The sequence below is a fragment of the Salvelinus fontinalis genome, chromosome 1 (genome assembly GCF_029448725.1).
Source record: "Salvelinus fontinalis isolate EN_2023a chromosome 1, ASM2944872v1, whole genome shotgun sequence".
NCBI lineage: Eukaryota > Metazoa > Chordata > Actinopteri > Salmoniformes > Salmonidae > Salvelinus > Salvelinus fontinalis.
Window position 1 is genome coordinate 99,348,072 of NC_074665.1, and position 16,709 is coordinate 99,364,780.

A 16,709-nucleotide genomic window follows, 5' to 3' on the forward strand; every position below is an offset into this window, starting at 1 on the left:
ACCAGGTAATAACATGGCTATATACAGGGAGTACCAGGTAATAACATGGCTATATACAGGAAGTACCAGGTAATAACATGGCTATATACAGGAAGTACCAGGTAATAACATGGTTATATACAGGAAGTACCAGGTAATAACATGGCTATATACAGGAAGTACCAGGTAATACCCACTCCACAATAACAGCACTTACAGTTGACTGGAGCAGCTCTAGCAGGGCAAAAATTTGACAAACTAACTTGTTGGAAAGGTGGCATCCTATGACAGTGCCACGTTGAAAGTCACTGAGCTCTTTAGTACGGGCCATTCACCTGCCAATGTTTGTCTATGGAGATTGCATGGCTGTGTGCTCAATTTCACAGACCTGTCAGCAACGGTGTGGCTGAAACAGCCAAACACACTAATTTAACGGGGTGTCCACATACTTTTGTGTGTATATACCCTCCCTCCCTGCCCCTCAGTCATTAGGACTGATATTCAGAGGAAAGTTCTCTCCTCTCTTATAGTGCACTACTGTTGACCAGGGCCCTATTCCCTATATAGAACACTACTGTTGACCAGAGCCCTATTCCCTATATAGAACACTACTGTTGACCAGGGCCCTATTCCCTATATAGAACACTACTGTTGACCAGAGCCCTATTCCCTATATAGAACACTACTGTTGACCAGGGCCCTATTCCCTATATAGTGCACTACTGTTGACCAGAGCCCTATTCCCTATATAGAACACTACTGTAGACCAGGGCCCTATTCCCTATATAGAACACTACTGTAGACCAGAGCCCTATTCCCTATATAGAACACTACTGTTGACCAGGGCCCTATTCCCTATATAGAACACTACTGTTGACCAGGGCCCTATTCCCTATATAGACCACTACTGTTGACCAGGGCCCTATTCCCTATATAGACCACTACTGTTGACCAGGGCCCTATTCCCTATATAGAGCACTACTGTTGACCAGGGCCCTATTCCCTATATAGAACACTACTGTTGACCAGGGCCCTATTCCCTATATAGAACACTACTGTTGACCAGAGCCCTATTCCCTATATAGAACACTACTGTTGACCAGAGCCCTATTCCCTATATAGAACACTACTGTTGACCAGAGCCCTATTCCCTATATAGAACACTACTGTTGACCAGAGCCCTATTCCCTATATAGAACACTACTGTTGACCAGAGCCCTATTCCCTATATAGAACACTACTGTTGACCAGGGCCCTATTCCCTATATGGTCAACTACTGTTGACCAGAGCCCTATTCCCTATGTAGAACACTACTGTTGACCAGAGCCCTATTCCCTATATAGAACACTACTGTTAACCAGAGCCCTATTCCCTATATAGACCACTACTGTTGACCAGAGCCCTATTCCCTATATAGAACACTACTGTAGACCAGGGCCCTATTCCCTATATAGAACACTACTGTTGACCAGAGCCCTATTCCCTATATAGAACACTACTGTTGACCAGGGCCCTATTCCCTATATAGAACACTACTGTTGACCAGAGCCCTATTCCCTATATAGAACACTACTGTTGACCAGGGCCCTATTCCCTATATAGAACACTACTGTTGACCAGGGCCCTATTCCCTATATAGACCACTACTGTTGACCAGAGCCCTATTCCCTATATAGAACACTACTGTTGACCAGGGCCCTATTCCCTATATAGAGCACTACTGTTGACCAGGGCCCTATTCCCTATATAGAACACTACTGTTGACCAGGGCCCTATTCCCTATATAGAACACTACTGTTGACCAGAGCCCTATTCCCTATATAGAACACTACTGTTGACCAGAGCCCTATTCCCTATGTAGAACACTACTGTTGACCAGAGCCCTATTCCCTATATAGAACACTACTGTTAACCAGAGCCCTATTCCCTATATAGACCACTACTGTTGACCAGAGCCCTATTCCCTATATAGAACACTACTGTAGACCAGGGCCCTATTCCCTATATAGAACACTACTGTTGACCAGGGCCCTATTCCCTATATAGAACACTACTGTTGACCAGGGCCCTATTCCCTATATAGAACACTACTGTTGACCAGAGCCCTATTCCCTATATAGAACACTACTGTTGACCAGGGCCCTATTCCCTATATAGAACACTACTGTTGACCAGGGCCATATTCCCTATATAGAACACTACTGTTGACCAGGGCCCTATTCCCTATATGGTCAACTACTGTTGACCAGAGCCCTATTCCCTATATAGACCACTACTGTTGACCAGAGCCCTATTCCCTATATAGAACACTACTGTTGACCAGGGCCCTATTCCCTATATAGAACACTACTGTTGACCAGGGCCCTATTCCCTATATAGAACACTACTGTTAACCAGAGCCCTATTCCCTATGTAGAACACTACTGTTAACCAGAGCCCTATTCCCTATGTAGAACACTACTGTTGACCAGAGCCCTATTCCCTATATAGACCACTACTGTTGACCAGGGCCCTATTCCCTATATGGTCAACTACTGTTGACCAGAGCCCTATTCCCTATATGGTCAACTACTGTTGACCAGAGCCCTATTCCCTATATAGTACACTACTGTTGACCAGAGCCCTATTCCCTATATAGACCACTACTGTTGACCAGGGCCCTATTCCCTATATGGTCAACTACTGTTGACCAGAGCCCTATTCCCTATATAGACCACTACTGTTGACCAGAGCCCTATTCCCTATATGGTCAACTACTGTTGACCAGAGCCCTATTCCCTATATGGTCAACTACTGTTGACCAGAGCCCTATTCCCTATATAGACCACTACTGTTGACCAGAGCCCTATTCCCTATATAGAACACTACTGTTGACCAGAGCCCTATTCCCTATATTGAACACTACTGTTGACCAGGGCCCTATTCCCTATATAGAGCACTACTGTTGACCAGAGCCCTATTCCCTATATAGAACACTACTGTTGACCAGAGCCCTATTCCCTATATAGAGCACTACTGTTGACCAGGGCCCTATTCCCTATATAGAGCACTACTGTTGACCAGAGCCCTATTCCCTATATAGAACACTACTGTTGACCAGAGCCCTATTCCCTATATAGAACACTACTGTTGACCAGGGCCCTATTCCCTATATAGAACACTACTGTTGACCAGAGCCCTATTCCCTATATAGAACACTACTGTTGACCAGAGCCCTATTCCCTATATGGTCAACTACTGTTGACCAGAGCCCATTCCCTATATAGAACACTACTGTTGACCAGGGCCCTATTCCCTATATAGAACACTACTGTTGACCAGGGCCCTATTCCCTATATAGAACACTACTGTTGACCAGGGCCCTATTCCCTATATAGAACACTACTGTTGACCAGAGCCCTATTCCCTATATAGAACACTACTGTTGACCAGGGCCCTATTCCCTATATAGAACACTACTGTTGACCAGAGCCCTATTCCCTATATGGTCAACTACTGTTGACCAGAGCCCATTCCCTATATAGAACACTACTGTTGACCAGGGCCCTATTCCCTATATAGAACACTACTGTTGACCAGGGCCCTATTCCCTATATAGAACACTACTGTTGACCAGAGCCCTATTCCCTATATAGAACACTACTGTTGACCAGGGCCCTATTCCCTATATAGAACACTACTGTTGACCAGAGCCCTATTCCCTATATAGAACACTACTGTTGACCAGAGCCCTATTCCCTATATAGAACACTACTGTTGACCAGAGCCCTATTCCCTATATGGTCAACTACTGTTGACCAGAGCCCATTCCCTATATAGAACACTACTGTTGACCAGGGCCCTATTCCCTATATAGAACACTACTGTTGACCAGGGCCCTATTCCCTATATAGAACACTACTGTTGACCAGGGCCCTATTCCCTATATAGAACACTACTGTTGACCAGAGCCCTATTCCCTATATAGAACACTACTGTTGACCAGGGCCCTATTCCCTATATGGTCAACTACTGTTGACCAGAGCCCATTCCCTATATAGTACACTACTGTAGACCAGAGCCCTATTCCCTATATAGAAAACTACTGTTGACCAGAGCCCTATTCCCTATATAGAACACTACTGTTGACCAGAGCCCTATTCCCTATATAGAACACTACTGTTGACCAGGGCCCTATTCCCTATATAGAACACTACTGTTGACCAGAGCCCTATTCCCTATATAGAACACTACTGTTGACCAGGGCCCTATGGGTCCTATGTAGGGAATAGGGTGCCATTAAGTAATAATAACAATAATAAGTAATAATAAATAGTGTACATACCAGAACGGTGTAGATGTGGAGACATCTGTACACAGGAGAGAAGTCCACCAGGTCCTGGGCTGTTAACACCTGGGAGGTTAAACCACGTTAGTGAACCAGTCAGGAAGTTAAACCACGTTAGAGAACCACAGTCAGGAAGTTAAACCACGTTAGAGAACCACAGTCAGGAAGTTAAACCACGTTAGTGAACCACAGTCAGGAAGTTAAACCACGTTAGAGAACCACAGTCAGGAAGTTAAACCACGTTAGTGAACCACAGTCAGGAAGTAAAACCACGTTAGAGAACCACAGTCAGGAAGTTAAACCACGTTAGTGAACCACAGTCAGGAAGTTAAACCACGTTAGTGAACCACAGTCAGGAAGTAAAACCACGTTAGAGAACCACAGTCAGGAAGTTAAACCACGTTAGTGAACCACAGTCAGGAAGTTAAACCACGTTAGAGAACCACAGTCAGGAAGTAAAACCACGTTAGAGAACCACAGTCAGGAAGTTAAACCACGTTACGTTAGTGAACCACAGTCAGGAAGTTAAACCACGTTAGTGAACCAAAGTCAGGAAGTTAAACCACGTTAGAGAACCACAGTCAGGAAGTTAAACCACGTTAGTGAACCACAGTCAGTAAGTTAAACCACGTTACGTTAGTGAACCACAGTCAGGAAGTAAAACCACGTTAGAGAACCACAGTCAGGAAGTTAAACTACGTTAGTGAACCACAGTCAGGAAGTTAAACCACGTTACGTTAGAGAACCACAGTCAGGAAGTTAAACTACGTTAGTGAACCAGTCAGGAAGTTAAACCACGTTAGAGAACCACAGTCAGGCAGTTAAACCACGTTAGTGATCCACAGTCAGGAAGTTAAACCACGTTAGTGAACCACAGTCAGGAAGTTAAACCACGTTACGTTAGAGAACCACAGTCAGGAAGTTAAACCACGTTAGAGAACCACAGTCAGGAAGTTAAACCACGTTAGTGAACCACAGTCAGGAAGTTAAACCACGTTAGTGAACCACAGTCAGGAAGTTAAACCACGTTAGTGAACCACAGTCAGGAAGTTAAACCACGTTAGTGAACCACAGTCAGGAAGTTAAACCACGTTACTTCAGAGAACCACAGTCAGGAAGTTAAACCACGTTAGAGAACCACAGTCAGGAAGTTAAACCACGTTAGTGAACCACAGTCAGGAAGTTAAACCACGTTACGATAGTGAACCACAGTCAGGAAGTTAAACCACGTTACGTTAGTGAACCACAGTCAGGAAGTTAAACCACGTTACGTTAGTGAACCACAGTCAGGAAGTTAAACCACGTTAGTGAACCACAGTCAGGAAGTTAAACCACGTTAGTGAACCACAGTCAGGAAGTTAAACCACGTTACGTTGGAGAACCACAGTCAGGAAGTTAAACCATGTTAGAGAACCACAGTCAGGAAGTTAAACCACGTTAGTGAACCACAGTCAGGAAGTTAAACCACGTTAGTGAACCACAGTCAGGAAGTTAAACCACGTTACGTTGGAGAACCACAGTCAGGAAGTTAAACCACGTTACGTTAGAGAACCACAGTCAGGAAGTTAAACCACGTTAGTGAACCACAGTCAGGAAGTTAAACCACATTACAAATAAAATCAAAATGTTAGTCAGATGCACCAAATACAACCTTACAGTTAAAAAAAATACAGATACGAATAACAAATAGTAAGTAAAGAGCAGCAGTAAAATAACAATAGTGACACTATATACAGGGTGTACCGGTACAGAGTCAATGTGGAGGCTATATACAAGGGGTACCGGTACAGAGTCAATGTGGAGGCTATATACAGGGGGTACCGGTACAGAGTCAATGTGGAGGCTATATACAAGGGGTACCGGTACAGAGTCAATGTGGAGGCTATATACAGGGGGTACCGGTACAGAGTCAATGTGGAGGCTATATACAGGGGGAACCGGTACAGAGTCAATGTGGAGGCTATATACAGGGGTTACCGGCACAGAGTCAATGTGGAGGCTATATACAGGGGGTACCGGTACAGAGTCAATGTGGAGGCTATATACAGGGGGTAGAGAGTCAATGTGGAGGCTATATACAGGGGGTACCGGTACAGAGTCAATGTGGAGACTATATACAGGGGGTACCGGTACAGAGTCAATGTGGAGGCTATATACAGGGTGTTACGGTACAGAGTCAATGTGGAGGCTATATACAGGGGGTACCGGTACAGAGTCAATGTGGAGGCTATATACAGGGGGGTACCGGTACAGAGTCAATGTGGAGGCTATATACAGGGTGTACCGGTACAGAGGCAATGTGGAGGCTATATACAGGGTGTTACGGTACAGAGTCAATGTGGAGGCTATATACAGGGGGTACCAGTACAGAGTCAATGTGGAGGCTATATACAGGGTATTACAGTACAGAGTCAATGTGGAGACTATATACAGGGGGTACCGGTACAGAGTCAATGTGGAGGCTATATACAGGGGGTACCGGTACAGAGTCAATGTGGAGGCTATATACAGGGGGTACCGGTACAGAGTCAATGTGGAGGCTATATACAGGGACTACCAGTACAGAGTCAATGCGGAGGCTATATACAGGGGGTACCAGCACTGAGTCAATGTGCGGGGGCACCGGTTAGTCGAGGTAATTGAGGTAATATGTACATGTAGGTAGAGCTATTAAAGTGACTATGAATAGATAATAACCGAGAGTAGCAGTGGTGTGTAAAGGGCGGGGCGGGGCAGGGGGGGTGCAAATAGTCTGGGTAGCCATTTCATTAGATGTTCAGAAGTCTTATGGCTTGGGGGTAGAAGCTGTTTAGAAGCCTCTTGGACCTAGACTTGGAGCTCCAGTACCACTTGCTGTACGGTAGCAGAGGGAACAGTCTATGACTAGGGTGGCTGGAGTCTTTGACAATCCTTAGTGCCTTCCTCTGACACCGCCTGGTATAGAGGTCCTGGATGGCAGGAAGCTTCACATTAAGTGTGGATAACTTCAACGTGTTGTTTTAATACTGGACCAAAGAGCATGATGTGGAGGCTATATACAGGGTGTTACGGTAATACTGGACCAAAGAGTATGATGTGGAGGCTATATACAGGGTGTTACGGTCATACTGGACCAAAGAGTACGATGTGGAGGCTATATACAGGGTGTTACGGTAATACTAGACCAAAGAGTATGATGTGGAGGCTATATACAGGGTGCTACGGTAATACTGGACCAAAGAGTACGATGTGGAGGCTATATACAGGGTGTTACGGTAATACTGGACCAAAGAGTATGATGTGGAGGCTATATACAGGGTGCTACGGTAATACTGGACCAAAGAGTACGATGTGGAGGCTATATACAGGGTGTTACGGTAATACTGGACCAAAGAGTATGATGTGGAGGCTATATACAGGGTGTTACGGTAATACTGGACCAAAGAGTACGATGTGGAGGCTATATACAGGGTGTTATGGTAATACTGGACCAAAGAGTATGATGTGGAGGCTATATACAGGGTGTTACGGTCATACTGGACCTAAGAGTACGATGTGGAGGCTATATACAGGGTGTTACGGTAATACTAGACCAAAGAGTATGATGTGGAGGCTATATACAGGGTGTTACGGTAATACTGGACCAAAGAGTATGACGTGGAGGCTATATACAGGGTGTTACGGTAATACTGGACCAAAGAGTATGATGTGGAGGCTATATACAGGGTGTTACGGTAATACTGGACCAAAGAGTACGATGTGGAGGCTATATACAGGGTGTTACGGTAATACTGGACCAAAGAGTATGATGTGGAGGCTATATACAGGGTGTTACGGTAATACTGGACCAAAGAGTATGATGTGGAGGCTATATACAGGGTGTTACGGTAATACTGGACCAAGAGTACGAGGTGGAGGCTATATACAGGGTGTTACGGTAATACTGGACCAAAGAGTACGATGTGGAGGCTATATACAGGGTGTTACGGTAATACTGGACCAAAGAGTATGATGTGGGGGCTATATACAGGGTGTTACGGTAATACTGGACCAAAGAGTATGATGTGGAGGCTATATACAGGGTGTTACGGTAATACTGGACCAAAGAGTATGATGTGGAGGCTATATACAGGGTGTTACGGTAATACTGGACCAAAGAGTACCATGTGGAGGCTATATACAGGGTGTTACGGTAATACTGGACCAAAGAGTATGATGTGGAGGCTATATACGGGGTGTTACGGTAATACTGGACCAAAGAGTATGATGTGGAGGCTATATACGGGGTGTTACGGTCATACTGGACCAAAGAGTATGATGTGGAGGCTATATACAGGGTGTTACGGTAATACTGGACCAAAGAGTATGATGTGGAGGCTATATACAGGGTGTTACGGTAATGCTGGACCAAAGAGTATGATGTGGAGGCTATATACAGGGTGTTACGGTAATACTGGACCAAAGAGTACGATGTGGAGGCTATATACAGGGTGTTACGGTAATACTGGACCAAAGAGTACGATGTGGAGGCTATATACAGGGTGTTACGGTAATACTGGACCAAAGAGTACGATGTGGAGGCTATATACAGGGTGTTACGGTAATACTGGACCAAAGAGTATGATGTGGAGGCTATATACAGGGTGTTACGGTAATACTGGACCAAAGAGTATGATGTGGAGGCTATATACAGGGTGTTACGGTAATACTGGACCAAAGAGTATGATGTGGAGGCTATATACAGGGTGTTACGGTAATACTGGACCAAAGAGTATGACGTGGAGGCTATATACAGGGTGTTACGGTAATACTGGACCAAAGAGTATGACGTGGAGGCTATATACAGGGTGTTACGGTCATACTGGACCAAAGAGTACGATGTGGAGGCTATATACAGGGTGTTACGGTAATACTGGACCAAAGAGTACGATGTGGAGGCTATATACAGGGTGTTACGGTAATACTGGACCAAAGAGTATGATGTGGAGGCTATATACAGGGTGTTACGGTAATACTGGACCAAAGAGTACGATGTGAAGGCTATATACAGGGTGTTACGGTAATACTGGACCAAAGAGTATGATGTGGAGGCTATATACAGGGTGTTACGGTAATACTGGACCAAAGAGTATGATGTGGAGGCTATATACAGGGTGTTACGGTAATACTGGACCAAAGAGTATGATGTGGAGGCTATATACAGGGTGTTACGGTAATACTGGACCAAAGAGTATGATGTGGAGGCTATATACAGGGTGTTACGGTAATACTGGACCAAAGAGTATGATGTGGAGGCTATATACAGGGTGTTACGGTAATACTGGACCAAAGAGTATGAAAAAGTACAAACTATGAAAAAAAGAGGTCTGAAAAGTTACTTCGAGAAGAGTCCTCTCTCACCTCCTCCTCTGATTGGTCCTCCTCCCCTCCCTCCTCCGCGGCGAGGCCGTTGTGCTGCGTTGGCGTCCGGCCGTTCAGGGAGTAGACTGGCTTGGTGTCGCCCACACTACTGTCGCGCTTCTGAACCGAACTGTTAAACGTCCTGTGCTGCTGAGCCTGGGAGGAACATACAACACAGTCAGACCTCCTTCTCAGAGGACGCTTCCAAAGCTTCAACATCACACATTTTTTGTTCATTTACTACAATAGATTGAAGATTTATTTTATTTATTTCACCTTTATTTAACCAGGTAGGCTAGTTGAGAACAAGTTCTCATTTACAACTGCAACCTGGCCAAGATAAAGCAAAGCAGTTCGACACATACAACAACACATAGTTACACATGGAATAAAACAAACATACAGTCAATAATACAGTAGGAAAAAAATCTATATACAATGTGTGCAAATGGGGTAGGATAAGGGAGGTAAAGCAATAAAATAGGCCATGGTGGCGAAATAATTACAATTTAGCAAATTAAACACTGGAGTGATAGATGTGCAGAAGATGAATGTGCAAGTAGAGATACTAGTGATAAATAACAATATGTGGATGAGATAGTTAGATGGGCTGTTTACAGATGGGCTATGTACAGGTGAGGTGATCTGTGAGCTGCTCTGACAGCTGGTGCTTGAAGTTAGTGAGGGAGATATGAGTCTCCAGCTTCAGTGATTTTTGCAGTTCGTTCCAGTCATTGACAGCAGAGAACTGGAAGGAAAGGCGGCCAAAGGAGGAGTTGGCTTTGGGGGTGACCAGTGAGATATACCTGCTGGAGCGCGTGCTACAGGTGCGTGTTGCTATGGTGACCAGTGAGCTGAGATAAGGCGGGGCTTTACCTAGCAGAGACTTATAGATGACCTGGAGCCAGTGGGTTTGGCAACGAGTATGGCACTGTGATAGACTGCATCCAATTTATTGAGTAGAGTATTGGAGGCTATTTTGTAAATGACATCGCCGAAGTCGAGGATTGGTAGGATAGTCAGTTTTACGAGGGTATGTTTGGCAGCATGAGTGAAGGAGGCTTTGTTGCGAAATAGGAAGCCAATTCTAGATTGAATTTTGGATTGGAGACCTTAATGTGAGTCTGGAAGGAGAGTTTACAGTCTAACCAGACACCTAGGTATTTGTAGTTGTCCACATATTCTAAGTAAGAACCGTCCAGAGTAGTGATGCTAGACAGGCAGGGAGGTGCGGGCAGCGATCGGTTGAAGAGCATGCATTTAGTTTTACTAGCGTTTAAGAGCAGTTGGAGGCCACGGAAGGAGAGTTGTATGGCATTGAAGCTCGTCTAGATATTAGTTAACACAGTGTCCAAAGGGCCAGTCTCATACCTGTACTCTGCCTGTTTCTATATAACAACGTCTCATACCTGTTTTATACCTGTACTCTGCCTGTTTCTATAACAACGTCTCATACCTGTTTTATACCTGTACTCTGCCTGTTTCTATATAACAACGTCTCATACCTGTTTTATACCTGTACTCTGCCTGTTTCTATAACAACGTCTCATACCTGTTTTATACCTGTACTCTGCCTGTTTCTATAACAACGTCTCATACCTGTTTTATACCTGTACTCTGCCTGTTTCTATAACAACAACGTCTCATACCTGTTTTATACCTGTACTCTGCCTGTTTCTATACAACAACGTCTCATACCTGTTTTATACCTGTACTCTGCCTGTTTCTATATAACAACGTCTCATACCTGTTTTATACCTGTACTCTGCCTGTTTCTATAACAACGTCTCATGCCTGTTTTATACCTGTACTCTGCCTGTTTCTATAACAACGTCTCATACCTGTTTTATACCTGTACTCTGCCTGTTTCTATAACAACGTCTCATACCTGTTTTATACCTGTACTCTGCCTGTTTCTATATAACAACAACGTCTCATACCTGTTTTATACCTGTACTCTGCCTGTTTCTATATAACAACGTCTCATACCTGTTTTATACCTGTACTCTGCCTGTTTCTATATAACAACATCTCATACCTGTTTTATACCTGTACTCTGCCTGTTTCTATAACAACGTCTCATACCTGTTTTATACCTGTACTCTGCCTGTTTCTATAACAACGTCTCATACCTGTTTTATACCTGTACTCTGCCTGTTTCTATATAACAACGTCTCATACCTGTTTTATACCTGTACTCTGCCTGTTTCTATAACAACGTCTCATACCTGTTTTATACCTGTACTCTGCCTGTTTCTATATAACAACGTCTCATACCTGTTTTATACCTGTACTCTGCCTGTTTCTATAACAACGTCTCATACCTGTTTTATACCTGTACTCTGCCTGTTTCTATATAACAACGTCTCATACCTGTTTTATACCTGTACTCTGCCTGTTTCTATAACAACGTCTCAAACCTGTTTTATACCTGTACTCTGCCTGTTTCTATATAACAACGTCTCATACCTGTTTTATACCTGTACTCTGCCTGTTTCTATAACAACGTCTCAAACCTGTTTTATACCTGTACTCTGCCTGTTTCTATATAACAACGTCTCATACCTGTTTTATACCTGTACTCTGCCTGTTTCTATATAACAACGTCTCATACCTGTTTTATACCTGTACTCTGCCTGTTTCTATATAACAACGTCTCATACCTGTTTTATACCTGTACTCTGCCTGTTTCTATATAACAACGTCTCATACCTGTTTTATACCTGTACTCTGCCTGTTTCTATAACAACGTCTCAAACCTGTTTTATACCTGTACTCTGCCTGTTTCTATAACAACAACGTCTCATACCTGTTTTATACCTGTACTCTGCCTGTTTCTATAACAACGTCTCATACCTGTTTTATACCTGTACTCTGCCTGTTTCTATATAACAACGTCTCATACCTGTTTTATACCTGTACTCTGCCTGTTTCTATAGTAACAACGTCTCATACCTGTTTTATACCTGTACTCTGCCTGTTTCTATAACAACAACGTCTCATACCTGTTTTATACCTGTACTCTGCCTGTTTCTATAACAACGTCTCATACCTGTTTTATACCTGTACTCTGCCTGTTTCTATAACAACAACGTCTCATACCTGTTTTATACCTGTACTCTGCCTGTTTCTATAACAACGTCTCATACCTGTTTTATACCTGTACTCTGCCTGTTTCTATAACAACGTCTCATACCTGTTTTATACCTGTACTCTGCCTGTTTCTATAGTAACAACGTCTCATACCTGTTTTATACCTGTACTCTGCCTGTTTCTATAACAACAACGTCTCATACCTGTTTTATACCTGTACTCTGCCTGTTTCTATATAACAACAACGTCTCATACCTGTTTTATACCTGTACTCTGCCTGTTTCTATAACAACGTCTCATACCTGTTTTATACCTGTACTCTGCCTGTTTCTATAACAACAACGTCTCATACCTGTTATATACCTGTACTCTGCCTGTTTATATATAACAACGTCTCATACCTGTTTTATACCTGTACTCTGCCTGTTTCTATATAACGTCTCATACCTGTTTTATACCTGTACTCTGCCTGTTTCTATAACAACGTCTCATACCTGTTTTATACCTGTACTCTGCCTGTTTCTATAACAACGTCTCATACCTGTTTTATACCTGTACTCTGCCTGTTTCTATAACAACGTCTCATACCTGTTTTATACCTGTACTCTGCCTGTTTCTATATAACAACGTCTCATACCTGTTTTATACCTGTACTCTGCCTGTTTCTATAACAACGTCTCATACCTGTTTTATACCTGTACTCTGCCTGTTTCTATAACAACGTCTCATACCTGTTTTATACCTGTACTCTGCCTGTTTCTATATAACAACGTCTCATACCTGTTTTATACCTGTACTCTGTCTGTTTCTATATAACGTCTCATACCTGTTTTATACCTGTACTCTGCCTGTTTCTATAACAACAACGTCTCATACCTGTTTTATACCTGTACTCTGCCTGTTTCTATAGTAACAATGTCTCATACCTGTTTTATACCTGTACTCTGCCTGTTTCTATAACAACAACGTCTCATACCTGTTTTATACCTGTACTCTGCCTGTTTCTATAACAACGTCTCATACCTGTTTTATACCTGTACTCTGCCTGTTTCTATATAACAACGTCTCATACCTGTTTTATACCTGTACTCTGCCTGTTTCTATATAACAACGTCTCATACCTGTTTTATACCTGTACTCTGCCTGTTTCTATAACAACAACGTCTCATACCTGTTTTATACCTGTACTCTGCCTGTTTCTATACAACAACGTCTCATACCTGTTTTATACCTGTACTCTGCCTGTTTCTATATAACAACGTCTCATACCTGTTTTATACCTGTACTCTGCCTGTTTCTATAACAACGTCTCATACCTGTTTTATACCTGTACTCTGTCTGTTTCTATATAACAACGTCTCATACCTGTTTTATACCTGTACTCTGCCTGTTTCTATATAACAACGTCTCATACCTGTTTTATACCTGTACTCTGTCTGTTTCTATATAACAACGTCTCATACCTGTTTTATACCTGTACTCTGCCTGTTTCTATAACAACGTCTCATACCTGTTTTATACCTGTACTCTGCCTGTTTCTATATAACAACGTCTCATACCTGTTTTATACCTGTACTCTGCCTGTTTCTATATAACAACGTCTCATACCTGTTTTATACCTGTACTCTGCCTGTTTCTATATAACAACGTCTCATACCTGTTTTATACCTGTACTCTGCCTGTTTCTATATAACAACGTCTCATACCTGTTTTATACCTGTACTCTGCCTGTTTCTATATAACAACGTCTCATACCTGTTTTATACCTGTACTCTGCCTGTTTCTATAACAACGTCTCATACCTGTTTATACCTGTACTCTGCCTGTTTCTATAACAACGTCTCATACCTGTTTTATACCTGTACTCTGCCTGTTTCTATATAACAACGTCTCATACCTGTTTTATACCTGTACTCTGCCTGTTTCTATATAACAACGTCTCATACCTGTTTTATACCTGTACTCTGTCTGTTTCTATAACAACGTCTCATACCTGTTTTATACCTGTACTCTGCCTGTTTCTATATAACGTCTCATACCTGTTTTATACCTGTACTCTGCCTGTTTCTATAACAACGTCTCATACCTGTTTTATACCTGTACTCTGCCTGTTTCTATAACAACAACGTCTCATACCTGTTTTATACCTGTACTCTGCCTGTTTCTATAACAACGTCTCATACCTGTTTTATACCTGTACTCTGCCTGTTTCTATAACAACGTCTCATACCTGTTTTATACCTGTACTCTGTCTGTTTCTATATAACAACGTCTCATACCTGTTTTATACCTGTACTCTGCCTGTTTCTATAACAACGTCTCATACCTGTTTTATACCTGTACTCTGCCTGTTTCTATAACAACGTCTCATACCTGTTTTATACCTGTACTCTGCCTGTTTCTATATAACAACGTCTCATACCTGTTTTATACCTGTACTCTGTCTGTTTCTATATAACAACGTCTCATACCTGTTTTATACCTGTACTCTGCCTGTTTCTATAACAACGTCTCATACCTGTTATATACCTGTACTCTGCCTGTTTCTATATAACAACGTCTCATACCTGTTTTATACCTGTACTCTGCCTGTTTCTATAACAACGTCTCATACCTGTTTTATACCTGTACTCTGCCTGTTTCTATAACGTCTCATACCTGTTTTATACCTGTACTCTGCCTGTTTCTATAACAACGTCTCATACCTGTTTTATACCTGTACTCTGCCTGTTTCTATATAACGTCTCATACCTGTTTTATACCTGTACTCTGCCTGTTTCTATATAACAACGTCTCATACCTGTTTTATACCTGTACTCTGCCTGTTTCTATAACAACGTCTCATACCTGTTTTATACCTGTACTCTGCCTGTTTCTATATAACAACGTCTCATACCTGTTTTATACCTGTACTCTGCCTGTTTCTATATAACAACGTCTCATACCTGTTTTATACCTGTACTCTGCCTGTTTCTATAACAACGTCTCATACCTGTTTTATACCTGTACTCTGCCTGTTTCTATAACAACGTCTCATACCTGTTTTATACCTGTACTCTGCCTGTTTCTATATAACGTCTCATACCTGTTTTATACCTGTACTCTGCCTGTTTCTATATAACAACGTCTCATACCTGTTTTATACCTGTACTCTGCCTGTTTCTATATAACAACGTCTCATACCTGTTTTATACCTGTACTCTGCCTGTTTCTATAACAACGTCTCATACCTGTTTTATACCTGTACTCTGCCTGTTTCTATATAACAACGTCTCATACCTGTTTTATACCTGTACTCTGCCTGTTTCTATATAACGTCTCATACCTGTTTTATACCTGTACTCTGCCTGTTTCTATATAACAACGTCTCATACCTGTTTTATACCTGTACTCTGCCTGTTTCTATATAACAACGTCTCATACCTGTTTTATACCTGTACTCTGCCTGTTTCTCTAACGTCTCATAGCTGTTTTATACCTGTACTCTGTCTGTTTCTATATAACAACGTCTCATACCTGTTTTATACCTGTACTCTGCCTGTTTCTATAACAACGTCTCATACCTGTTTTATACCTGTACTCTGCCTGTTTCTATAACAACGTCTCATACCTGTTTTATACCTGTACTCTGCCTGTTTCTATATAACAACGTCTCATACCTGTTTTATACCTGTACTCTGCCTGTTTCTATATAACAACGTCTCATACCTGTTTTATACCTGTACTCTGCCTGTTTCTATAACAACGTCTCATACCTGTTTTATACCTGTACTCTGCCTGTTTCTATATAACAACGTCTCATACCTGTTTTATACCTGTACTCTGCCTGTTTCTATATAACAACGTCTCATACCTGTTTTATACCTGTACTCTGCCTGTTTCTATATAACAACGTCTCATACCTGTTTTATACCTGTACTCTGTCTGTTT

General features: G+C 42.3%; 1 protein-coding gene and 1 long non-coding RNA gene across 10 annotated transcripts in view; both read right to left on the reverse strand.

The window, feature by feature from the left end:
• The window catches only part of LOC129865185 (exocyst complex component 6-like), a 183,471-nt gene that overhangs the window by 82,691 nt on the left and 84,071 nt on the right, over positions 1 to 16,709 (reverse strand). For all 8 annotated transcript variants that reach the window (XM_055937738.1, XM_055937791.1, XM_055937773.1 and 5 more), the window contains exons 7-8: positions 9,687 to 9,842; positions 4,305 to 4,373 (exon numbers count right to left, since the gene is read on the reverse strand). In XM_055937738.1, coding sequence (XP_055793713.1) covers positions 4,305 to 4,373; positions 9,687 to 9,842 — 225 coding nt within the window. The remainder of the gene's footprint in view (positions 1 to 4,304; positions 4,374 to 9,686; positions 9,843 to 16,709) is intronic.
• Positions 12,184 to 16,706, reverse strand: LOC129865217 (uncharacterized). Of its 2 annotated transcripts, XR_008761327.1 has the most exons (4): positions 15,485 to 16,706; positions 14,773 to 14,818; positions 13,181 to 13,226; positions 12,184 to 13,034 (listed from the first exon to the last, which is right to left on the reverse strand). It is a non-coding gene; the product is annotated as an uncharacterized LOC129865217 (long non-coding RNA). The 2 variants fall into 2 exon arrangements; XR_008761326.1 differs by having other exon boundaries at positions 12,184 to 13,226; positions 15,485 to 16,705.